General features: G+C 45.2%; 1 protein-coding gene across 1 annotated transcript in view; it reads right to left on the bottom strand.

The window, feature by feature from the left end:
• IFT43 (intraflagellar transport 43) overlaps positions 1-25,472 on the bottom strand; it is an 81,002-nt gene that overhangs the window by 5,943 nt on the left and 49,587 nt on the right. The window contains exons 4-5 of the mRNA XM_079767943.1: positions 18,600-18,632; positions 17,935-17,981 (exon numbers count right to left, since the gene is read on the bottom strand). Of these exons, the coding sequence (XP_079624069.1) occupies positions 17,935-17,981; positions 18,600-18,632 (80 nt within the window). The remainder of the gene's footprint in view (positions 1-17,934; positions 17,982-18,599; positions 18,633-25,472) is intronic.

Below are 25,472 nucleotides of genomic sequence, written 5' to 3'. Positions count from 1 at the left end.
AAAAATAACATCCTATGTGGTAACACATACAAATACTGCAGAAAAGCTTAAAATGAAAATTCCCTTTCCTTATATGAGTCCCAGTTGTCTCCCTAGAGGTAGTTGCTATTAACAAATTCTTGTATATACTTATTGAAAAGGATTTATGCCTACCACAGCTCACAAATCCTTTTAAAAAAATATTTACAACTGGGATCACTTTCCATTCGTGTTATCTGCAACTTGCTTTTATCCTTCCTGATAATGTACCGATACATCTTATTCTTTTAAGTGGCCACCTAATATTATTGAACAGATGCTCCATAATGTATTTACTCCCGCTCAGGGAGGATCTAATTTAGAATTTTGGGGGTCGGGTGGGGTGGGGTGAGGAGTTAGGGAAGCTCCCTGAATTAGGGACAATGCAGCTGAAAGCTGAAGGATAAGCAGGATTCAACCAGGCAGGGGATGGCACGTGCAAAGGCACTGTGAGGTGAGAAGCACCCTGCAACACTGAAGAAACTGAAGGCAGGCCGGTGTGGGTGGCATGTAGGGCCCGGGGCAGAGTGGCACGGGGTGAGGCAGGAGAGCGGTGCCTGGTGCCAAGTGAGGAAGATCTGTATCAACCAGCCAGGAAACATGGACCAGTGCCTATTACACACAAGACCCCTCTGAGGCACATTAGGGGAAACCACAATGGACTGAGCAAAGTTGCAAAGAGTGTCTATATGTAAAAAAATAACAAATGAACAGAGTAAGGAAAACACACATCCCTTCTTTTATGAATCATCTCGGAATCCAACAGGCAGAATTCAGAGCTTGCTACTTTGTCTTTCCATCATTCTTCATTCAAGGCCACAGGGTACTCCTCACTACCCTGCAGTAGGTAAAGTGATATTGGCCCTCAGCCTGTCCCCTAGAGAGTGAACTAGCTGAGGGCAAGGACCACATTCTGGTCACTTCTGCATTCCCAAGGACTGGCAAACTAAAGGACAACTGAATAAAACTGAGTCCACAGATGCCTCTCACATCTGAAAGTCACACACACGGAAGAGCCGGGTCAATCTCCTCTATTATCCCATTATAGTGTAAGTGCTCCTGAATCCTAAAGTTGCCTAAATGGGTTTGCTTCACAAGAATAACCAAGAGGGTTCCTTGTATACTTCCTAGATTTGACAACATCCTAGCAAAGGCTTTGCCTCACCTCAGAGCTGCTCCTGCTGGGAAGGGTCTGTGCATACGCAGGAAGCAATGGATGAGTGGGGACAAAGCTGCAGAGGAAGTCATTCAAACTTGGTCCACAGGGACTCTATCCTGAGGCTGGGTCACACGCTCTTCCCACTGCTCCCTGTGTTTTTCTTCCTGGATCGCTAGCGTGTCCCACTGTATAATCCACTTTCTGGGTAATGCACAGCAAAAGCAGTAAGAACTTATTTCAAAGAGAAAGATTGTTGCCAAATGGGAAACTCCTGACGATACCAGAACACTGGTTTGCCAACAGATCCACCCAACACACCAACTACCAGCTGAAAGCACAGAAATAAGTGAGGGGTGCTTAAATAAATAACAGAAATACATAATGGAAACATATGGGAATGGCAGTAGGATCAATTCCAACTGGTTTAAAAGAATATGAAAAGCTGCCCTAGCCCTGGAATACATTCATTACGAACAGGATCATATACCCGCGCACTAAAACGCTAACTACCCAGTCGAGTCCCAGTGTCAGCCCCTGTGGCCGGACAGCAGAAGCCCGTGCCTCTTCCTGTGAAGCTGACCCCAGCTCTCGGCATGCATTTCGTGACCGCCTGCATTCAATCCAGCTGCTGTTTGCCAGTCTGGGTATAATTAGAACAGAAAGTGATTTCTGAGACTGGACTCAGCCTGAAATGAGTGCCCTGAGCATTGCTCAGGCTCTTCACCTGGAACATGAATCTAAGTCCCACAGGACGGAGAGAACACAGGAGGCACCCCAATATGGCCCCGGGTCCCACAGGAAGCCTTCCTCTCTGTGTCCCTTTAGGGTCTACTCTTTGCTGATTTTCTTGGTTGGAGCTTTCTTTCTTTTTTTCATGTTTTTATTCCCTTTTTTTATTTTTTTAAGAGGGAGAGGGAGAAACATTGATGGGCTGCCTCCTGCACGTCCTTACTGAGGATTGAGTGAATCTGCAACAGGGCATGTGCCCTGACTGGGAATCGAACCAGTGACCTCTTGGTGCATGGGGTGATACTCAACGAGGCTGGTTGGGGCATTCTGAATGGAATTTCCCGGTCACTTGCAGAAGAGTTTCTAGAGAGCTACATAAAGACTGTGCTATCCTCCAGCACTTTCCTACCCTGACACCTTAGTAAATAATACAAGGTTGGTCTAACTTATCAGGTTCCTTGAGGTACTTATACTGATGACATCTGTCCCTCGCTTCATCCACTAACTGAGCTCCCAACGCCAAAGGCCCTGCCTGGTTACACACAATCTCTTCCCACTCAGTGCCCTGGCCACTGCAGAGCACCCACAGGCCAGGACGGGCCCACGGCCACCATCCACAGCCAAGTTCAACAACCAATCGACATGAAAGGGATCTGGACATGCTGCGTAAGGACACCCCAATACAAGCAACCCCTAATTTTGTGACCAGTCAACAGACCTCAGCAGAGCTCATAAGCAAAAGGAAACAACATCCACAGTTTTAGGAGATGGCAACTTAAACCAGAAATCATTATAATTTTTCTCTGCAGCTGCAAAACTTTTGTTTTACTGAACGCTGTTACCTTCTGCATCACGTATAGGGAATTTTAAACAGGCAAATGGAAGAAGGTCTGATTGAAGATGAAGTTAAGTGAAAGAAATTGGTCTCATTTAGCCCATGACAGGATTCATCTGTGTTCCCAAGTCCACTGAGGTGGCATCATGGGCGTTTCATATTCATGAGCTGCGGCGACACTGTGTCCCCTCATTTACAAAGAGCCGTGTTCAGCAAATTCTGTCCCTGTGGATACTCCGTGCATTTCATGGTCTTGTCAGAGAGACATCAAACACTCCAGTAACCAAATACCAGAAAATGGCTTTAATTAGTGGATCTCAATCGTATAAATAATTTTTTTTCTAAGTGAAAAAATGGAGAATTTTTTTAAAAGGGAGAAGAAAAGGGGAAAGCAGTAGGCAACAGGCTTCAAACACCCGAAGGAACAAGGGAAAGAGACGGTCTCTGAGGGGTTCTTGAGTGAGGCTGGGCCCAGCATCATCGGTCCCCTGCTCTCCCGGAGTCATGGTTCGAAGGGCAAAAACCCGTCGGCAGGTTCCTGGCAGGTCCGCTTTATGAAGACTTATCCCTTGTGATTTCCCCTGACTCAAGCCGGCCCAGCCTGCACTCATTACAGGCAGAGTGGGAGAAAGGCAAAGAGAAAAGAGTCTGGAAACTGTGATGTTGGCTAGAGAGCCACGCTGCCAAGCGAGAGACAGTACTGACTGTGAGCAAAATGTGTGGCCCGAGGTGCGGCAGAGTGTCTGGGAGCAGGTTCCGGAAGAAGTATGTGATAGAGCAACAGAGAGAAAAAGATGCGCCATCCTGAGGTGCCAGGTTGGGTTTGTTCATTTGATTTTCACCTGTGTCCTATATGTTGCAATACCGCTATGCTCCTGCCAAGCCGAATCTCTCCGAATGCTCCTGGGGGAAGATCATAGACCTTAAGATCAAAATAGCTGATTGTTCCTCACAGCCCCCCAAGTTGTGGGGACTCTCCTGGTGGACGACGGGTTGGAGAGGAAGGTTCAGACTGATTTCAGTTTCTGAGATAAGCCCGGCCTCAGCACAATGTGGTGTTGCTGGTTCATAAGCAGAAAAGGGGTTTTGCTAAGAGTGGCGACTCAGCTCGTGGTCTATCATGGCCTGTGAAAGCCAGATCTCATAATATCTTCCACAGAGGGATGCTGTAACATATCTGAAGGAGCCACGAATGCAACACCCCAGAATGAGGTTTTTCCCATCACCCAAAGTCCAGTGAGTGCTGAATAAGATTCTGTATTGCCCTGGCCAGTGTGGGTCAGTTGGTTGAACATCATCCCATGCACCAAAGGTTGCCAGTTCAATCCCCATCAGGGCACATACCCAGGGTTCTGGCTTGATCCCTGGTAGGGGGTATACACGATGCAGCCAATCCATGTTTCACTCTCACATCAATGCTTCTCTCTCTCTTTCCCTCTCCCTTCCCCTCGCTCTAAAAAAATCAATTAAAAAAAAAAAAAGAATCTGTATCAGCCATGCAGAGGGTCATCAACTAGGATTGAGCCTTTCGAACAATTCAAAGGTACTGCTCGCAAGAGACGAGCATAGCTCAACAAGGTTCTCTATGGGAAAAGATCCCGTTCGGCCCAGGAGCCTGGCATTGGGAGGACCTGCTGCGGTGACCTCTAGGGAACATTGTATCACTGGCTACGGACAGTTGGAGAAAACAAAAAACAATGAATAGCAATGCTCTTCACCACTCCAACAGCTCTCAGAGCTTCGTGGTGGTTCCAGCTTTGATCTGTTGAGTTATGTGAAGAACAAGGAGGGGTAAAGGTCTTTAAAAATTTAGAGGAATAAAGTGGCTGGAAGGAATGGAAACTGAGGAACTCTCCACTCTCTTCAATAGGACCCAAGATGAGTGACATGGTATTAAAGTGACAGAAAACACCTTCTCAGAGCCGCCAGTAGAAGTGTGTTAGAAACCAGGCATATCTGATTCTATTTCATCCTCTTTGTGTTACACTCAAAAAAACAAGACAAACTACACTGCTTTCATTCTAAATCCTTAGTTTTGTATTTTCCTTATATATATTTATTAAAAAAATGCTACTTTGATCAGTGCCACCCGTGCCACCCTCACACACGGAACTCTTCTGAGCGGTCCCCTCCGTGCAAGGCCACTGCTGGTGACAGCCAGCTGGTTTTGATCACAGCCATTCCGAATCGGATTTTCATAAGATAGATGAGGAGTCTTACTGCTGCTCTCTCTCTTATCAGATGAGAAACAGAGGGGGAGGGGGGGAAGGGTCCTGAGGGAGCCGCGCAACAATCAAGGGCTGCGTGGTTCTTTCTCTGTCCCTCCACTGCTGCAATTTTCAAAGGCGTTCGCCTCGGGCACTTTTAAATGATGGTGTCTCAATTCTGTAATCATCTTTCAGGAACTTTCTCTTAAAGGGCCTTTTAGGTAAACCTAGTCTGTCAACCACACTTATGGACTCAGGAATCACATTCCCAATATGTGTCCTGTGTGTGTATATACAGACGAACACACACACACACCCCGAACATCTGTGAATTTTTAGAAAGTTGGTAGAACCTAAAGCTAGATTAAGTTCATTTCTTGCTAGGGTAAGAGGTCCCCTGTACCTCTTCTTGAGATTTCTGCTCTAGCTAGAGTAGATCCTTCTTTGGGAACTAATTTCCATGTGTGATAAGTCAGAAAGAAAAGACTTCTCCACCTGAGGGCTAAGTGATGTGCTATGTCCAACCCAGATGCATAAACATGCCTGTCCCTTCCCACCTCACCTAAGCAATATCTGGCCGTCAGTCTTCAAACTAAGTAATGCACCATGGCCATGTATTTGGGAGAACACAAAGCCACAATGCCACCAGTCATCCGAGGCCACAACTTGCTGTGATTTTGGTTGCAAAGACTATTTGGAGCAGCTCTACAACTCTACCTGTCTCTTCTCATTGCAGAAAACATTATGGCTCTTTATACAGACTCCATCTTTTGAACAGACATCCTAGAACACCAAGCCTCATTTCTTTCCAGTCAATACAAATCTAAGTGGTCTAAGATCTCCCTGGGCAGTGGTCCTCACCAATATGGGCCTGTCTGCATTCAGGGCCTCTCACCTCCTCTCATCCCTCATTCATGCATTCCCTTCACAACTGTGTGAAGAAGTCCCGTGCCTCTCCCAGCTTAAAGCTGTCACATCTGGGACAGTCACAAAAGTAAATGGGATTGGTTTTGTCCTATCCTGATCCTGTCTTCTGTATTCAACCAAGACAGAATCCAAGGAGTCACAGAACAAATACCCTGATCTCTATCATGATTTCAGGGAGAGTCAGCTGTCTTTGACTTGTCAGCGCTTAATGTTGGATGATTTATTATTAATCACACTCCTCCAGACTGTAGCACGATAGAATGCTGTCGGAGCTTTCTCTCTGTGTTCCTGGAGGAAGGTACTGCAACCTACTTCATTTCTAGCGTGCGTGCATGGCACAAGACCTGCATTCTCCCCCTTCTAACTCTTCAGATGGGGACATGCAGGTAAGCTGCTCACAAGAACAAAGTAAATGGAACCCCGAGAGGTCACTGCCAACTGTGTTTCAGGCAGAGATGCTCGTGATGGTAAGTTTGGAAAGTCTGGTGTGACCTAGAGATTTCAGGGCACCACCAGGGGCATAACGAGCTCTGTCCCAGTTCTGCCAACGAAGCAGGCAGTCTGGGCCAGACTCCGGGCTATGCTTGGACCAGGGTAAGGTAGAAGACGATGAGTTCTCCCCTCCAGAGGACCCAGCATAGACATAAGAATTCATTATCTAAAAGCAATCGCAATGGATTTGATAGAAGAGAAAGCATGACAAGAAAGAGAGGACTGGTCAAGCCTGAAGATTCTGCTTCATGTCACAGAGCTTTAAACACCCGGCCTCTGGCTCTTCTCTACTCAGCCCGGGTTTGTTGTAGACATGACTTCACAGTGGGAGGCTCAGCAGAGCTGAGGACGTGGGCCAGCAGTAAGTCTGCGAATCAGGATATTGGCGAGAGCCAATATCCAATCTGAGTGGAGACAAGCCTCCTCAGCCAGCAAGCCTGAGAAATGAGCCTACCACTTTCCACAGCAAAGAGGGAGGCCGTGAGAGCGGAGTGAAGCCCAGAGCCCATGTCTGAATTCCAGCTTGGCCACTGCTAGTGGTGGCGGACTAGAGCAGCTGGTTCGTGCTGGCTTGTAAGAACCAAAGGCTAAGTTTTTAGGAATTCTGCATGCAGGTTGTTAAACCTACACATTATTAAAGATTAGATTTAGACCTTTACAATGAAATAAACTACATTAAAAAGGAAGGTAATGCTCAAAACTCACCGTTTCCTAAATTTTACTACATCTTACTTTAACTATGCTCTCGAAATTACTGACATCTACTGTAGCAGTACGGTGAAAATATGATACACTCACTAGTGTGCTACTGTCCATCTCTTCCCAGCTCCGTGGGAGTATTTACACCACAGAAACTGGCGAACACTACCAATGAAGATATGTCCCCCCACCAAGAGCTGGTTGCTAAATACAGTAGTCCTCCGCCCCTTATCTGCACAGGTGCCAAGACCCTCAGCGGATGCCTGAAACTGAGGGTAGTACCAAACCCCATACATACTATGTTTTTTCCTATACATACATACCTATGAAAAAGTTTGATGTATAAATTAGGCACAGTAAGAGATTAACAACTAATAATAGAACAGAACAATTATAACAAATACTGTAATAAAAGCTATGGGAGTGTGGTCTCTCTCACTTTGACAACTGATCTGATAACAGAGGCAGCTACTAAGTGACTAACACACAGGTAGTGCACACAGCATAAATATGCTGGACAAAGGGATGATTCACGTCCTAGGAGGGACAGAGTGGAACAAAGGGAGCTTTCGCCACGTTACTCAGAACATCGTGCCATTTAAAGTTAACCGCCTTGCATGCAAAACGGAAACCCTCCCCACACGCCAAGATATTTTGAATTTAATTAAAAAATAAATTTGCAATGAATATATAAAAATAAATATATTACTCACAATTCAGGCGTTCTTGAATATTTTCAGCTGCAAATTCTCACGAAAAACGATTTTAAAGTTGGTCAGGGCTGCCATTTAGGGAAAACATTTCTTTTTATAGACGCGCGTGGCGTGTGGGGAAGGTCCGCCACTTGTGTCTACAGACGCTTATGGCGTACAATGGGTTAAAACTTATGAATCGCTTATTCCTGAAAATCTCCATTTACTATTTTGAGACCACGCTGACTATGGGTAACTGAGACCGCAGACAGCAAAACCATAAATAAGCAGGGAGGTCTGTATTTACCAGCACATCACTACTTATTAGCCACGTGACTTCTGGGAGTTACTTAACTTCACGAGCTTCAGTTTCTTCCTCTGTGAAAGGGTGATAATCAGTGCTCCTCACAGAACTGGGAGAATTAACGGAAGGACTGCAGGTAAAGCATCGCAGTGCCGGCTCCTGGTAAATACTTAAACATTCATTATCAATACCATTTCTTCAATACAAGACTGACTTCTTTTTCAAAAGTCTTACTCAATATCTCACAAAGAGAACAAAGCTTAACAAAGCACAGAGACAAAAGATAGGACTGCTAATCCCTGGACCAGTTCCCCGCCCCCATCCCACCCCATTCCTGCTGTGGATAAGTGTAAATAAAAGGTGTTCCTGTGCATGTTTGTGTCAGGGAAAGAAAGGGAGGCATGGATCTAGAAAGACTTTAGCATCTAGTCCTAGTGACTTTAAATTAAAAACACAAATTGATTTTAAGGAACACTATTTAATTTAAAAATTCAGTGCCTGTTAGAATCGTTTTTAGAGAGGTAAAGGAACTAGGTTTAGGAACCACTTGAAAAATCCCAGATGCTGTATTGAGCCTAAGGAAGGAATGCTAACATAATGAAACAGTCTTACTCAGCAAGAGGAAGGAATGGAGACATCAGGGTTCCAATTGATCTGTACTTAAATAATTCTTTCCACCTTCCCTTTCTCTGCATTAAAGCTGTTTAGGCTCAGAATGACTGCTATTTGCAGGAGAACGGATGAAGGATATAGTGGAAGGATTAAGCAAAGAATGAGAAAGAACCCGAAAGAGAGTTAGAAAGCCTGAAGACAGAGATGAATGGGAAGAGGGGAGAGCGAGGGCGACTGAGTGATAGCCCTCTATAGATAGCATTTTTCTAATTCCACTGACAGTCTGGCATCTCACATCTCATCCAGCCTCATTGCTTGGCTGTGTTCAGCCACTTTTACCTATTTTCCCTGTTGACATGGATAGAAAATTGAGCAATTACCCTTAAACTCGGAGCTCTCAGATCATCCAGATTGCTACACTTGCAGAATTAAGTCCCCAATTGCCCCTGGCTAGAAGGGGCTCAATTCAGCTTGTCCTTTAGGAATTAAACACTTTTTGGTTGGCCATAAGGATTTATTATTCCTAAGGTTTTGAGATAGTCGATTCTGTCAAAACTGGACCCCAGGATGCAAAGAGCACAGCCCTCTCAGGGGGGACACGGCTTGCTCAAGTGGCACCGGGAGCTGCCAGAAGAGGGGTGACAATTCCACCCACAGTCCTGGGTTACCCCAAGATGCAATGGTTATTAGTATATGCAAGAAAGAGCTAATCCTTTTTTTAAAGCTTCTGTTTTCAAAGACTTTCCACCTTGTGAAAGAGGAGCGGGGAATGTCCCACCCTCGGGCTGTGATAAGGCCTGTGAAATCATTTGGCCTGGCCCTGCCAAAGCATTAGGGGTGAGTTAATTAAATGTTTGACCAAATACAGCCGGCTGATTTTTAAGCTGATAATTTTGTAAGGCCTGCGAATGATGTAATAAGTGTCCAAATGGCCCTTGCAGAAAAAAGGTTCCCCACGCCTATTCTAAAGTCATGTTTTGAGGCTCACAAGTTTTTTCTTAATTTGAATTAACTCTGAGGTAAACTTTGAAAGCTGAGTCCATATCTGTGTTTTCAGAGATTGTCTCAATTTGAATACTGTTCACCTTTTTTAGAAACAAGGGATTTTTCTCCCATTGGTATGCCTCTCAATGTTCCTCCTTAAAGTTTCACATTCTATGCAGAGTTCACACTCTAAGAGCTGGAAGAGACCAAACAGGTCTGGAGATGCTTCTGGGGTTAGGGAGGTGACATGCCTTTGCACCTGCTGTTTTCTCTACCAGGGTCCTCCACCCAACTTCTCCCCAGACTGCTGGCAACTCTATCTCCCTTCAAGTTGAAGTTGAAGTCACTTCATAGCAGCCTTCCCTCATCACCTAATTCTAATCAGTAGACTCCATCGCAATGTGTCCTTACTTATTTAGTTGTGTGACAATTTCTTTAGTCCCTATTTCCCTAATTAGATTGTAAGCTTTATAAGGACAAGCACTAAAAATGTTTTGTTCACCATCATATACCCAGTACCCAGCCCTATGCATTATACACAATAGGTATTCAAGAAAATGTGGTTAAATGAATGTGCCCAAAGACACTTGCAGAGATTGGGCTCAATCCTATTTCAGAGCTGACGTGTTTCTCTAACGTATACAACTTTTCATGACAGAAGAGGTCTAAAAGCCTTAGAGCAAATCAGTAACTTGATTCCAAGAATACAAATGGATGATTATGTCACTAAAAGATTGTCATCTAAGTAGGAAAAATCAGTTTTGCCATCCCACAATTTGGGGATCCTGAGGTCATTTTGGGTTTGGGCTGTCCATCATTCTCAGCTGTTCTCCATAACCATGAGTCCCAACTTCCTGAAGCATTGTGTTAGCTCTGGCCGATTCTACCTCGAATCAGCAGTCTTCAAACTTCATTAAAGGCTGTTTATGTGGGGACATTGAATATGTGCAGTTGAGAATGGACCAGAATCAAGGCTTAACTCTGCAGAATGGGCTTCTCTTCTAATCACCATGAATTCTTTATTTCTTTTCCACATGGAGTCTCCCATTATGCCAGGCAACCTGCCTGTAAGGCCTTTCACTTTCTTCGCTACCTAAACAAGTCTACCCATCCTTCAGGACCCAGAGCAAGTTCTTCCTCAAGTGCCCTCAGCCCGCTGCGATCACTTCCTCTTCTGAACTCAGGGCCCTTAATAATGCCAACCACCCATAGCAACCACCATTTGCTACCTTGGCCATCCATTATACTGTTGTCTGTACTCACTCCTGTAATGCCTTTCGTCTTTTGTCCCCCCCAAAAGTTCTGTGTTCCGTTAGAGCAGAACCCTATATAGTCCTCTAAAGCAGCGGTCGCCAACCGGTGGTCTGCGGACCACTGTGGTCCGTGAGGTCCGAAAGGTTGGCGACCGCTGTTCTGAAGGACTTGCAAATCATTTCCCAAAGGCCTAATCCAATTGGCAGATGCACTTTGTTCCGTTTATGAAGTGATTTTTAAAAATTCTGTCATTTTTTGAAATACAAATTTGAAAACTTTTAGGCTGTGCCATCTCCTGTGTGGGTTCACCACAGGCCCCACCATTCTTCAGTGTCGTACCCTTCTGCTGGTGAGTGTGATTACATTATCTGCCTGGCCTCTAAAGGCACTTGGGCTTGTAGCCGATGATGTTCTTACAAACAGTTCCCATGCAACACATTCTGCTTGACCAATAGATCCCCAAACCACCTCTAACTATCCCTCACTCTCAGTTTCTCATTCTAAAACACGCTTATCTTAAAAGTTCATCTCTTTTTCTACTTTTCTCCTCTCTTCCCTCGGAAGCCTAAGGCATCAATAGAGGGAAGAAGTGCTCCTCTTCTCTCCCTAGGCATCTTCCCCAGGTGCCAAGAGTGAAGCGAGGGAGGCTGAATGCTGAGAAACACATCGAGAGACATGGCTCTGAAGGTTTTCTATAAAAGAAGGGGAGGGAAGGAAGGAGGGCATCTCACTGGATCAGAAGCTCCTGGAGCACAAGGACTATCTTGCCACCATCTCCAGCATCCGGAGCAGATGGCCACAGGAGGCACTGTATAGACACCTTCTGGCTGTCCTCTCGAAGGCCCGAAGGCCGAGGCTGGAAGGAGGCCAGCTCCCTGGACTTTAGACATTTGCCTTTATTCCCTGAGGTTCATCTTCTCCTTTGAGATTGCTCACCAATCACCCACCCCTACCAAGTACAAGGAAAATAGTCCTTCCCAGGGATAATGCTCTTACAGCAATGACGACCTCAAAGAACTTGGATGTGATTTTCTTAAGGGAACCAGTAAGTTCCCTTACAGGTGCCCACATATCTGTTAACGTCACTGCTGAATGAGCGGCCAGGGGTGACTCAGGGCGATCACTCATGGAGCCTCCCCACCCATTGGTTATTCTAAGTTCAAAGGAGCAGCCTTCACTAGCCAACCAAGTAATTCTCTGAGCAAAGATAATTCCAGAAACTAGTTATATGTAACATATGATTCCTATTGCATAATGGATTCTAAACATTCCCATACAGTGAAATAGACTAAGTCAAGTGTGAAGTGTAACATATGAACTGATTTTCCATTAAAGGACTCAGGCATAACTGCACAGACAAGAGATTTATGCCTGGAAGAGGCATTCCCTCATAGAAGGTAAAGTCAAGTGCACGCTCTGACAAGAAGGGTTTTATGCTTCAAACCTCCAGAGCCAAAATAAAGGCCAAATCACAAATTTCACATTGTAAGTTTATGACAGGGAAAAAAATACTAGGGGTATTCTCTGAAAACAGATATCTTTCTTCTCTCCTTTCTTAATGAAATTGAATTAAGCATTCTATCAATCATGCTGGGTGCCCTATATCACAAATCTGGGAGCTAACACTAATACACCTACCTGTGGAAGGAGATGCCACCATAGCTGGGGGTCATATCACTTTGTTACAGCCCCGAAGCCAACAGCAAGGACACTGGGGTCAAGATCTGTATTCAAGTCCTGGTCTGGGCTGTGCAGCACCGGCGGTACAGTGGTGAGCACAGTGGCCTTCCCGCCTTGCTGTCATTTACAAGTTGTGTGGCCTTGGGCCAGGTTACCTTTCTTCGCCTCAATCTGCTCACGTTTAATATGGGAGACAAAGAATAATCAAAACGTCCTTTAACAGGTGAGTAACCAAAATGTGGCATGCCCATACAATGATTGTTATCAATAAAAATAAACAGGCCAATGATATATGCAACCACCTGGATGAATCTCACAATCATTACAAGTGAACAAATCCAGACACAAAAGCATACATACATATATATAATTTAATTTATATAAAATTCCAAAAAATGCAGACCACTCTATCGTGACCAAAAAATAGGTCAATAGTTGCCTGAGGACAGGGGTAGAGGAAGGATGGACTGAAAAGTGACATGAAAGACTTTTGGGGGTGATGAAAGTGTTCTATATACTGGTTGTGGAGGTGACTTCACGGGACATATTCATCTGTCAAAATTCAAACTGTGCACTTTAAATGAAAGCACTTTATTATATGTAAATTAGAACTCAATATAGTTGATTTTAAAACACTTTCCCATAGATTTGTTTTGAGAATTAGTGAGAGAAAAAATGGTGAACCACTAGGCTTAGTAGCTGGTACATGGCCGCCAATGTCTGGTAATGAATGGTGATGGCAGTGATGCTGTGGTCACCATGGCATCAGAGCAGAGTGTTCTCTTCGGAGTCAGAAGACCAGAGTTCCCCTCTGAACTACTTTGTATAATCATCTCTAAGCCTCAATTTCTTAATCTGTCAAATGACAGGTTAGGACAAGATAGACTACACAGCTGCTTAAAGCTACAACAATTTGATTCTAACCGATGGCAGCCAGCACAACCTTCTAATAATATGCATTTATGATGTGTAAACTGTAGTGTTCAGAAGGTTTTGCTGTAACATTCAACAGTTACTCCTTGAAATGTATCATTTTTCACACACTCAAAAAAATGGAGCAAGTAAAAGTCCTTTGAAGGGAGTTGGGAAAAGGTGCAAGGAAAGGTGTGGAGAGGCCTGGAGAAGAATACCAGTTGAGTAAACCTTCTGTAGCCATGAATTTAATAAGCATCTCAGAGTTATCAGCATCGTCATTTCCATGTGCACTCCTCCCCAACCGCCTAACAGCTTTGTTAATGTCTGGCAGGGGCCCTGCCGCCTTGAGTCCTTTGGCACATCCTCCTGGATGGTGCCCCTGCTCCCCTAAGCAACCAATGCTATAGCAACAGGCAAGTTGGGAGGACAGGCAGAGCAAAAGTGTGGCCAGCAGCCACCCATCACCAAGCCACCACAGGGCCCAGTTAACACTGCAGAGGACATCCTAGGTACAGATCTGAGAGAACAGATTTTGGGAACAGAAATGCAGAACTCATTGGGAATGATTAGTGGGTGGAGAAGCGACGAGGAGTTTAGTAAGTAGCGCTAAGGAGAAATATCTGGCAAAAAGAAATGAGCTTGTCAACAAGAGATCACGGGATAGCAAAGAAAAATGCTGAAGAATGATGAGAGATGCTCATAAGCTCTTAACAAATCCGAGAGGGTAGACAGAATTCCTGACCTCCAGTGACTGCCTTAAACCCCTTTGGAATGAGATGAGGCAGAAGAACTTTTCACACAATCCTTTCCTCTCCAGTTCTGAGTCCTGGCTTTACTAGTAGAGGCGCTACACCAGGGTTGTCAAACTTCAGTCTGCAAAACAATCATTCAGGGAGCTTATTGAAATTCATGCACACCCGTGGGCCCCAACTTTGTGGGTGGCCTGGGAATCTGCATGCTAAACATCATCCCAGAATATTTCACAAATGTCCTATATGACCCTTGCCCCGATCCTGAGAGTAGCTCTAAAACACAGGTAATCATCCAAGTTTTACTGATTTAATTCTCTCCTTCACGTTGGTGTCGCATGCAAAGGTTAGTTAATACAAGGCTGTGGACTCCTCGTCTAGTCTTGAGAGATTATCTGGTACTAGACTTGCTTTCTTGCTGGAAACAATTAGAAAACTGGAAAAATATAAGGTACAACTGTTTTCAGACAGTGGGCAAGGTAGAACAGGATTGTGATCCCCGAGAGAAGGGGGCCCTGCAGTCCCCCTGGCTTTCTGCCTAGAGGCACTGCCTGGATGCTAGCACAGCGAGGCGGAGCCCCCCGTGGAGCATGGAGGTCTTGCTGAGTTGAGGAGACAGAGGTCAAAGTTTAGGGGGCTAAGGTGGCTGGAATTTGAGAAGCAGGATGTGAGAGAGGGGACCTATGCAGGAAAAGAAGTCCACAAATCTAGATGGACTGCATACTAAGCTGTGCATGTACAGGGTCAATCTCCACAGGCTGGGCAGAGAATTACGACCAGCAAGGTATGAGCTAGCGATCCCCACAGCTGACACAGAACTGCCAGAGGAACAGCTCCGCCAAGGCGGATGGAGAGTCCCTGTTGAACAAGCAGGCATTCAGCAGAGACACCTGAGTGTCTTACTGTTTAGGGCTAACTCCAGACTTGCGTTGATAAAGCTTAAAAAACAATTCTCAAAATGATCAAGTTGATCAACAAATACAACAACTGCCTACCAAAACAATATATTGTTTTTTATTTTATTTTTTAAAATATATTTTATCGATTTTTTACAGAGAGGAAGGGAGAGGGATAGAGAGTTAGAAACATCGATGAGAGAGAAACATCGATTCAGCTGCCTCCTGCACACTCCCTACTGGGATGTGCCCGCAACCGAGGTACATGCCCTTGACCGGAATCGAACCTGGGACCCTTCAGTCTGCAGGCCGACGCTCTATCCACTGAGCCAAACTGGTCAGGGCTATTTTATTTTTTTTTATATATATATTTTATTGATTTTAGAGAGGAAGGGAGAGGGGGAGAGAGATAGAAACATCAATGATGAGAGAGAATCATTGATTGGCTGCCTCCTGCACGCCATCTACTGGGGATCAAGCCTGCAACCCAGGCATGTGCCCTTGGCCAGAATCGAACCTGGGACCCTTCAGTCTGCAGGCTGACGCTCTATCCATTGAGCCAAACCAGCTAGGGTCAATATATTGTTTTTTTAAAGAAAGACAACTAGATCTAGACACTCAAGCTAGTAACATTCATAATGGCCAGCAGCCAAGTGACAAGCTACTAATCAAGCAGAAAAATATGACTTGTAAACAAAAGAAAAATGTAAATAGAAACAGACTCAGAAAAGATAAGAGATGATAAAATTAGAAGAAATGGACTTTAAAGCATTTACTATAAAGGTTACTATCAAGGAAAAATAAAAACATGAATAATATAAGGAGATAAATGGAAGATATATATATGAAGAGAGAGAGAGAACTGAGAGGAGCTTCTAGAGCAGAAAAACACAATGTCTGAAACAACAAATTCACTGGATGGGCTTAAGAGCAGATTAGACATTATAGAAGAAAAGATCAGTTACACAGCAACAGAAAACTATCCAAACTGAAGCAAAGTTTAAAATAGTTTAGAAAAAACACACACAAAAACAGAGCCTCAATGACCTGTGCGGCAATTTCAACTGATATAACCCACATACACGTAACTGGAGTCCCAGAAGGAGTGAGGGGGGAAAAATATACTCAGAGAAATAATGGCTAAAATTCTCTGAATGTGATGAAAACAATAAATCGGCAGACTCAAGAGGTTCAGGTAGATAAGCACAAAGTAAGCCACACCAAGGCATATCATAGCCAAATTGCTGAAAATAAAAGATAAAAATAAATAAATCTTAAAAGCAGTCTGAGAAGAAAAAGACACTGCATGCCGGGGAACAAAGATGAGAAGTACCACTGACTTCTCCTCAGAAACAATGCAAACCAGAAAACAAGTAACAAGCCTAGAATTCTGTATCAGGTGAAAAGACATTTTCAGACAAGCAAGGCTGGGAGAATTTGTTGCCAGAGGACCTGCTCTACAAAAAATGTTAAATGAAGTTTTTCAGGCACAAGGAAAATAATACCAGATGGAAACTGAGTTCTACACAAAGGAATAGAGTGTGGAAATGATAAATATATGGGTTTTTAAAAAAAAGGCTTTGGTAATTTAGCCCCAGATATAATCTCCTCTCTAGTAAGTTTCTTATAAAGAGCTACACACAAATGTTATATTTTCTCTTGAGTCTGAACATGGGCCTTAGCTGTGCCATGGCTAGTGGCCTACTTAGTGCTGTTTCTCCTTCGCTGGCCAGGCCAGCCATTAACTGACTACTACGCGTAGTGTACTGAAGATGCAAAGACAAGGAAGACGTGATGTCTGCTGTCAAGGAATTTAGAGCCCGGAGGGAAGAACATTCAAGCCAACGAAGAACTAAGTGTGATAGTCACTTGGCTCTGTGACTATGGGCAGCTTACTTGACCTCTCTGTCCTTTAGTTCCCTCAACTATAAAACGGGGATAATGACGTTACTATCTCATAAGGTTGTTGTGGAGATTAAATGCTCTAACATCTATAAACTGGTAGACCAGTGCCTGATGTATAATTAACACCTAACAAACATTAGCCATTGCTGCTGCTGTTAATGTTGCCCAGGAGGTTGTAGGAGCACAGAGAAGGATCAACCAATGAACTTGAATGTGTACATGCGTAACCTAGGAATACGGACAATAGGGTGGTGAAGGCCTGGGGTGGGTGCGGGGGCAGGCTGGGAGAGGTCAATGGGGGAAGAAGGGGACATAGGTAATACTGTCAACAATAAAGATTTTTTTTTAAAAAAGAACGTTTATAACTCAATAACAGAAAGACAAGTAACTTTTTTTTTAATGAGAGAAAAAAAAGGACATGAGTCAGAGAGGGAGTGGATGGAAAGGGAAGGCATGGCAGAGGTGATGCTTTAGCTGATTTTTGAAGGACGAGGAGGGCTGGGAGATGAAGAAGGGGTGAGCCCCAGCTGGTTTGGCTCAGTGGATAGAGCGTCAGCCTGAGGAGTGAAGGGTCCTGGGTTCATGTCCGGCCAAGGGTACATGCCTGGGTTGCGGGCTAGATCCCCAGTAGGAAGCGTGCAGGAGGCAGCCGATCAATGATTCTCTCTCATCATTGATGTTTCTATCTCTCTCTCCCTCTCCCTTCCTCTCTGGAATCAATAAAAAATATATATTAAAAAAAAGAAGGGGGTGCGGTATTCTGGGCAGAGGCAGTAGCACTTAGAGCAACCGGTGCCTTAGCGGCAGTGCAGGGAATGCCTCGGGGGCTCTGGGACACGTCCGGAAGCCCTTCAGACTTCCTCCAAGAACATCTTACCTCCTCCGTCATCTGATCCATCCAGGCTCTTCGGTCTGAGGCGATGACTGCGCCCAAAAGGAAGGAAAGTAGAAAATGAGTTTTAAGCACAGAAAGAAACAACCCAAATTTGTACTGTATCCATTCTTTCTCCTAGATGAAAAGGTCTCTGGACCCACTCTCCTCCAACTTGCTCAAACCTAACTGGGCACCTGGTCTGCCACGTATGGCTGCCCAAGCTGGTACTGCATCATTGCACGGGGTAGCGTCACACAGACTATGATATGAATGCTCTCCTACCTCTGAGTGTGAAATTTGATGGCCCTGACTTTACACTCCATCTTCACCTGGAAACTTTTTAAAAATGTAAGTCTTAGGAGGTGAGGCTTAGAAACTGGCACTGCCTCTGCCCATCTGTATCAATACAGCAGAACCATGGGTCAGTACTCTGATACCGAGACATGTAATTCTTAAAACCTCAGGGTGGGAGGTGTGACAGGTACCAATGCCAAAGCCCAGGCCTTCAGTGGAAGACGCTGCATTAATCAAACCCTTGATTCAGGAAGCATGACTCCAGCCCAGCCCACAGCCAGATTCATACTGCCTATTTTCTGAATGCTGCTTAACAAAGACTGCACTGTCGACAAAGATCCCCATAGGGTGCCATAAGAATACTGCAAACATACTCTTCCACGTCTTCAAAAGCCCTCCTTCCTGACCTGAAAAAAAAGGAAGAGAAGGGTTATGAGAACCTACTAGTCTCGTGCATTGGCAGGGTATGTTGGACAGGGGGCTTCAAAAGTGGATGCAAATGGGCATATCCCAGCTGCTTTATTTGTCTGGATTCCTCTTTACAGACCAAGGCTCATACTCATCATGAGGGAATTATAGACACTGCAATGCCTTCTTATAACCTTACTTCAGCATGTCTCCAAATTAAATGACTGAGTTTAAATGCAGGCTGAGTGAGCTCAAATGTCAAATGAATATAGATGACATGACATCCTCCTTTCTTTCAACAAGTACTGACCAATTTATTGAGCACTTTTTAGGCCTGAGGCCTTGGGTCCTAGTTGGAGCTGTTGTATTAACATGTGCAGCTTCCTACGAACAGAAAGGGATGAGCCAGCCATGCAGGGAGGCTGCAGGCTCAGGGCCCGTCTTTCTGTATCCTCCACGTGAAGGACCAGAAGCCCTGTGAGTGATGCTGGCGAGTAGTGCCCTCAGATAGTCCGTGGGAACAGGAAGCCTGTCACACTTGTCTAAGGCGCTGGTTCTCAAACTTGACTGTGCATGAGAACCACTGGGAAGCCTGACAGACATGCCGACAGCTGGACGTGCTGGACCTGGCAGCAGAGATGTCTGGATCAGTTGGTCTGGGGGGTAGGCGGCCCAGGAATATGCATCTTAAACAAATTTCCAGTAATTCTAACCCAAGTAGGATACTACTGAGAAACACCAATCTTAAGTCTTCTGAATAAAACTGGCAAATGTTGACCATGGTTAAAGTCGGGTGATGGGTATATGTGGTGATTACTTTGCTGTATGCCTGAACATCACAATAACGGAGTTTTTATTTTTTATGACTTCTTTTAAATTAGAAATCGTCGCCATGATGGCAGGGGCAAAGGGCAGTGGCAAGACATAATGGCAAGGAGATGCATGAGGTGGCCCTCGACAGTGCTGGCCCATAAAGCCTCACCAGTAAGAGCTATGTTGGAACCAAACAGCAATTCCTGCAAATGCAAATAACTCCCCCCAACAGTATAATCATAAATTAAGCCCAAGTTTAAACAGATTAGTTTCCATGAAATTCAGACCATACCAACTGCACTGTGAAGGGAGGAAGGAAGGGAATGAATTTTGGCTGAAGTCAGGGAAGAAGAAGAGGATAGGTAGGTCAGGTTGGATGAACAGGATGAAATAACTCTGAGGGGATCTCCCAGACTATGTTTTTTGGCTCTTACAGGGCCAAGTAAAGAGACTGAGCAACCAGGGGTAGGAAGACGAGTGGGACAGAAAGGGCAGTAAGAGGCCCAAGGCAGACTGCAAAGGGATGTCCAGGGCAGCGCCACCATGGAGCTGCTGGGTGATGGAGGCTTCCAATGCTGTTCTAAGTCAAAGGAATCCTAACGTAGAGCCCGAGGCAGCCACCAGAGCTGCCTCTAAGTGGAGGAGAGAAGGCTCTGCTCCCAACTCACTACCTCTAATTGTCGTGGTGAAGTTGAACTCTATAAACCCACTGTCCAAATGGCTTGATATGCCACCAACGGTAGGAGGGCTTGAATGAAAACAGGATCAGAGAATAAGGGGATTAAAAAGGCCAGGTAGCCTAGGCCAGCAATGCCTTTGTTTGTACACAAGAGACATATCCATCTCTGATTACCTTTAGGAATTATGACTGCATCGGTCCTTCCTAAGCAATAGGAGGTGGCAAAAGTAGCAGTGATTTTGTCTGAAGGAGACAATAATGATAACGCTAATCTTTGGGGGAAGGCTGATTAATTTCCATTTATCCACTCAACATCCAAAAAGGGGATGAATGTCATATGTGGCTTAATTGCTGCTGAGCCCACATCTTGCTCTCTCTCTCTAGGGGGAGCCAAGAGTCCTCCAGCATCTCATTTCACCCCATGGGATGGAGCAAGATCAAAATGGAGCCCTCAAGGATGGTCAGCCGGGATGCCCTCAGGTGGTGTTTTCTCGTGTCTTCCCCCCCCTCCCTCCCCCTCCCAAAGTACAGGTTCAGTCTGAGCCTTCTGCTCTGCTATGGAGATGGAAATGGCACAGAACACTCTGCCTTTGATGAAGTCGGCCACTTCCAGGCCTTATCTAGCTTGCAGATAAGTTCTGTCTGGACCACACTGCCATTTATTTTTATTTTGTTTTGTTTTGTTCCGTTTTAACATCAATTTCTTGTCCAAATTGGGAGATTTTGTACAAAAAAACGAATTTCTAAATTCTTCAAATACAAAGCCTAGCAACACTGGACCTACATTCCAGTGTTTTCCACAGGGACCTACATCCGAGTGTGGCTGCCCCTGAGCTCCCAGCACTCCCTAACCCAGGTCCAGTACTGGTTCTTCATCATCCAAACTGCACTGCTAGGTCTCTTACGGAAATGCAGAGGCCAGTGAAGTACGCGGCTATGCAGCTATCAAACACGGGAGAGCAAAGGAAGACTAAGTAGGAAGCATATTTCAGGAGACCTGGCAGAGAGTAGATATCTGCATAGAAGTATGAATATGCAATCAGTATATGTACCTCAGTAATATAAATTAGGTACTATTCTGAAATAAATCCACACTTCACAGATTTACTTTACCTACCTGGTCCCCAAAGGCATGGAGTCCAGTGCTAGGACACAGAATCCAGCACAATGATTTTCAAACTACAGGTCGTGGCCTGTTAGTGACTCATGAAATCAAGTTAGTAAATCACCACTGGTCTTTTTTTAATAGCATAGAGGATAAAAGAAAGTGAACTGCTCACAATAAGGATAGGTATTACATAAAATTTTTTTTTCAATTTTATATGCTCACATACCCAGTCATGATGGAGAGTGTATTTTTAAATGGTGGTGACAGGTTAAACAAAATGAAAACAGAGTTGGTCTACCACCGCCCACCAGAGGATTTGGGGCTGAAGTCCTGCCTGACACAGATTGTGGAGGCCGAGGGAGAGAACTGTGGGTCCTGGGTCATCTCTTTCTCAGACATACTTCTGAGGAAACTGTGACCCGGTCAGCCCTATGGAGGGGACATGCTTCTTTCCCCGGAAGTGGCTACGAGAGGGTTTGAGAACAGGACAATTATAATGATACTGTGAGACTGTCTTACACAGAGAGAGCACTCTGCAGTACTCGTCAAAGACTCGCTCAGCTGAGCGCTGGAAATGAGGCAGAGCAGGTTTCAGCGGCACCGTTACAGACGCTGGGCACTGTGTTGTGCACTTCACCCAAACCACAGAGCCAGTTAGTGAGGAGGCTGAGACCAGAATCCCTGTCTCCCGACGCCCACCCTAGCTTCCAAACACACTGCCTGAGCCTTCTCAACACAGACACGCTGATTTTCAGATGCCCCACAGGCACCCAGGTGGCTGTTTGGATTTACTGTGCAGACAGTCCATTCCTGACTTCCCACACTTAGAGAAATAAAAGCTGGAGAGAATCCTTTAAACCAGGAGCTCTTAACCAGGAGGCACAAGAGAACCACACTCAGGAAGTTTTTCAGGGTCCATGTGCTGGGCCTCACGCCAGGCCTCTGGGCGAGTAATTTCCAGAAATGGGACCCGCCACTGGTGTGAGAATCACTGCCCTAAACCTTATTTCAGATGGTTGGCTGGACTCTCCAGTTGCTAAGCAGCAAGATGGAAACCTCCTGCCTTATCCTTCTGAGTTGCCTGCTCTCTTCTAACAAAAGTGTTGGTGAACTCCGCCTTGACCTCCAGGCTGAGCAAGGAGATGGCTTCACAGACTGAAGCCCCATCCTGAGTGATCCTGAGCTGGTTATCTCGAAATTCAGACAAGACTCCATCGAGTTCATAAAAGCTGGGCAGGTGCTCCCCACCCTGGCAGGTCCGGAGCAATTCAAATCCGATTAGAGATGCTTGTTCAATATTCAAAATGTAAAACATAGAGGTTGCTGAACCAGCACTTTGAAAAGTTAATTAAATGCCAGGTTTCTTTTTAAGAGCTACTCCATCACTTGCTGATTGCTTTGGCCATTTTGCAGAATGAAGCCTTCACTCTGGACAATGAGTAAATGTTCTCCCTCACCTCCCACCTTGTGGAGACAGGGCACTCTGGCTTCCTGCTTTCCAGGGATGACGCAGCGGCCTGGCTGGTGACTTGCAGGGGCCGGGGGGAAAGCGGGGCTGTCCCGCTGGCCCTTTCCCAGTCACTAAAAACACTCAGCCTCCCGGGAAGCTGCCAGTTCCCTTCACGTCAGGTTCTCGGGTGGAAGACTTCAAGGTTAAGGGTGTGGTCTCGTCATCTCCACCTCCATTTAAAGCCCAGTCCTTCAGCTCAACACTCACCCCGTCCCCTTCTGGTTTTCACCCCCACTTCTCTATGACCCACACGAGGTCTCTCCTCCCCGGCTTCACAGGGCACCTCAATACTCAGGGAAAGACCATCTCCAGGCCCCGGCCCCCACAGGCCTGTTACAGGATGACATAACAACAGTAACGTTTATTAAACTTATTGGGTGCCAGGCACTGTCATTATATTTTCTTATTTACATATTACATATATTATACATGATATTACATGTTATTTCATTATCACATTATCTTATTTACTCCATTTTACAGACAAGCAGACTGGGGCTCAGAGAAGTACAGTAACTTGCGTAAGGTCACCCAGCTAGAAAGTGGTAGGGTTAGAAGACAAGCTCTGGGCTGACCCAAAGCCCAGTGCTTAGCCCTGCAAGGGAGAGGAACGTGCGTGCAGTTCTACACCAGGGCAAGCCTCATTTTCTAGACTCTGCTTCGGATCCAACTGATATTTTCCATGACGAGTATATACTCTCAACTTATAGTAGAACTGTCGCTGGGTCAGCCTTGACAATTTGGTAGTTAATACTGGTTTAATTGTTCCACGTGATTTATTATGCATGTTTTATTTGCAGCATAACAGCTTGCGTAGTGGCAAAGAAAGAGATTCCATGGAGCTAAGTCACCTTTCCCTCCAAGCCCTCTCCTTTTCTAAGTTCTTCTGCTCAAATGCAATGCCTTTCCTTTGGCATTCAGATGCCAAACTGGCATGCATGGGCATGATTTGGTCAACTGATGACAAGATTGATGGCACTGGCACTTCCGGGACTGCAGCCACACAGGGCCACTGCCGAACCCCGGACCCTCCATTTCATTCTGGGGCTCAGGTAGAGAGGTGCTGTAATGTAAAAACCCCGCCTGTTTCCCCATCCGCCTGCCATATCAGACAGAGGCCTCAGCGCTGCTCACACAGGGTACGTGCTGAAGGGTGAAAGGCAGCCCTAATGTAGACATCATCTCAGTTAAAATGTTTCTCTCGAGTTTAATGGAATACTTCAGAGATCTAAATGGAGATGAAGTACCACGGCTCAGAGAACAGCCAGGATGCTATCTTTATGCAGCATGACAATGTTCAGTGGTTAATTAGACGCCGTTAACCTATTTTAGCAGGGGACATAACTGGGATAAATGGGGGGAAGTGTCCTTGAAGTCTCTTAATATCCACATCACATATTGGACCCTAGACTCGCCTCCCTGCTGCACGACAGAACAGGCTTTAAATAGACCAAAGTGCCGGGCATCTCAGCCCTGACGGGCCCAGTGGAAGACCCTGCCCTAGCCCATCCCACATGGGCCTCAGCCTCCGACCGCAGGAGGCTGTGAGGGTCTGTACAAATGGCTGCTATTACAACGTGCTGCCCCGAGAGAGACGCTAAAGCCACAGTAAGGAGCTCACAGGGCTCCCATGACAAAAGGAAGAAACTCTGTAGCCAGAGGCCGAATCTGTAAAGAAACACATGGTAAGGGGGAGAACAGGACTAAGATACCAGCTGAACTGGAGCCAAAAGCATCACTCCTTTAGAAGAAAAGAAATCAAAATGCCATTTTCTTGGTTTTCTACCCTCATAATTGTAAAATGTCCAATAACAATCTCACAAGTGCCTCCAAACCTCATTGAGGAAAATTTAACCAAGGCATGAGCGAGAGAAGGGGCTCTGTCCCAGATCATGTAACACACCATTAGCACATCCCAAACCAAGGCTCTACTTCATAAATTGTGTGACCCATCAAACGAACCCTCACAGTGAAACCCCAAATCTGAGCAAAGGGAAACTTGGCCATCGTAATCTTGGGCTATTGTGTCCATTCAGTATGAGGCAGTGGACTGGTTAATTGCAGTCCTTCTGCTCTAGGATGTCCCCATACATGTAATACTGATTGAAAACCAGGTATTTCTCACGGACTGAAGTCTTCCTTGGCCAATAGATTTCTCCTAAATGAGATCTCTCCTGAAAGCTGAAGTCCCTTCTCTTCCTCCCCTTGGTTCCTACTTCTTGCCATTCATGTGTTTAGTGTCCAGCATGTGTTTCGTATTGTATTTTCTCCCTTCTTTTAAAGACAAGAAACAATTCCCTAGCACCCAAAATTTTGGCACTTTAGGGTTTCAGGTCACACTAGATCATATTTGGCTAGTGCCGGCAAGGTGTCAAGTCAACAAGGTATTTTGTAGAAAGATGAAAACCAATGTCTATGTCCTGTCTGTAGACTGCCAAGCCCTATCAAGTTGAATTATAAGACAATTCCTGGGTGAAGTTTGCCCCCTGCTGGTCAGATTCAAAATAACAACTTTGTTTTGAATCACTCTTACAGGAGCATTTATCAGGAGGAAAAAGACATGGAATACATAGAAACAGTTTTAGTAGCTAAAAACAGTTATAGGACATAAAATGTATGTACATGCCTGCTATCAAGAAACTTAAAAAGTGGGAAGAGTTTAGAACTCTAGATCTTGGACATCTCAAATGAATATTATCTTATTCAGAAACCTTCAATTGTCTATGAGG

This window comes from Cnephaeus nilssonii, assembly GCF_951640355.1.
Source record: "Cnephaeus nilssonii genome assembly, chromosome: 4".
NCBI lineage: Eukaryota > Metazoa > Chordata > Mammalia > Chiroptera > Vespertilionidae > Cnephaeus > Cnephaeus nilssonii.
The sequence above is the reverse complement of the archived record's forward strand: the minus strand, read 5'-3'. Positions and strand labels throughout refer to the sequence as shown.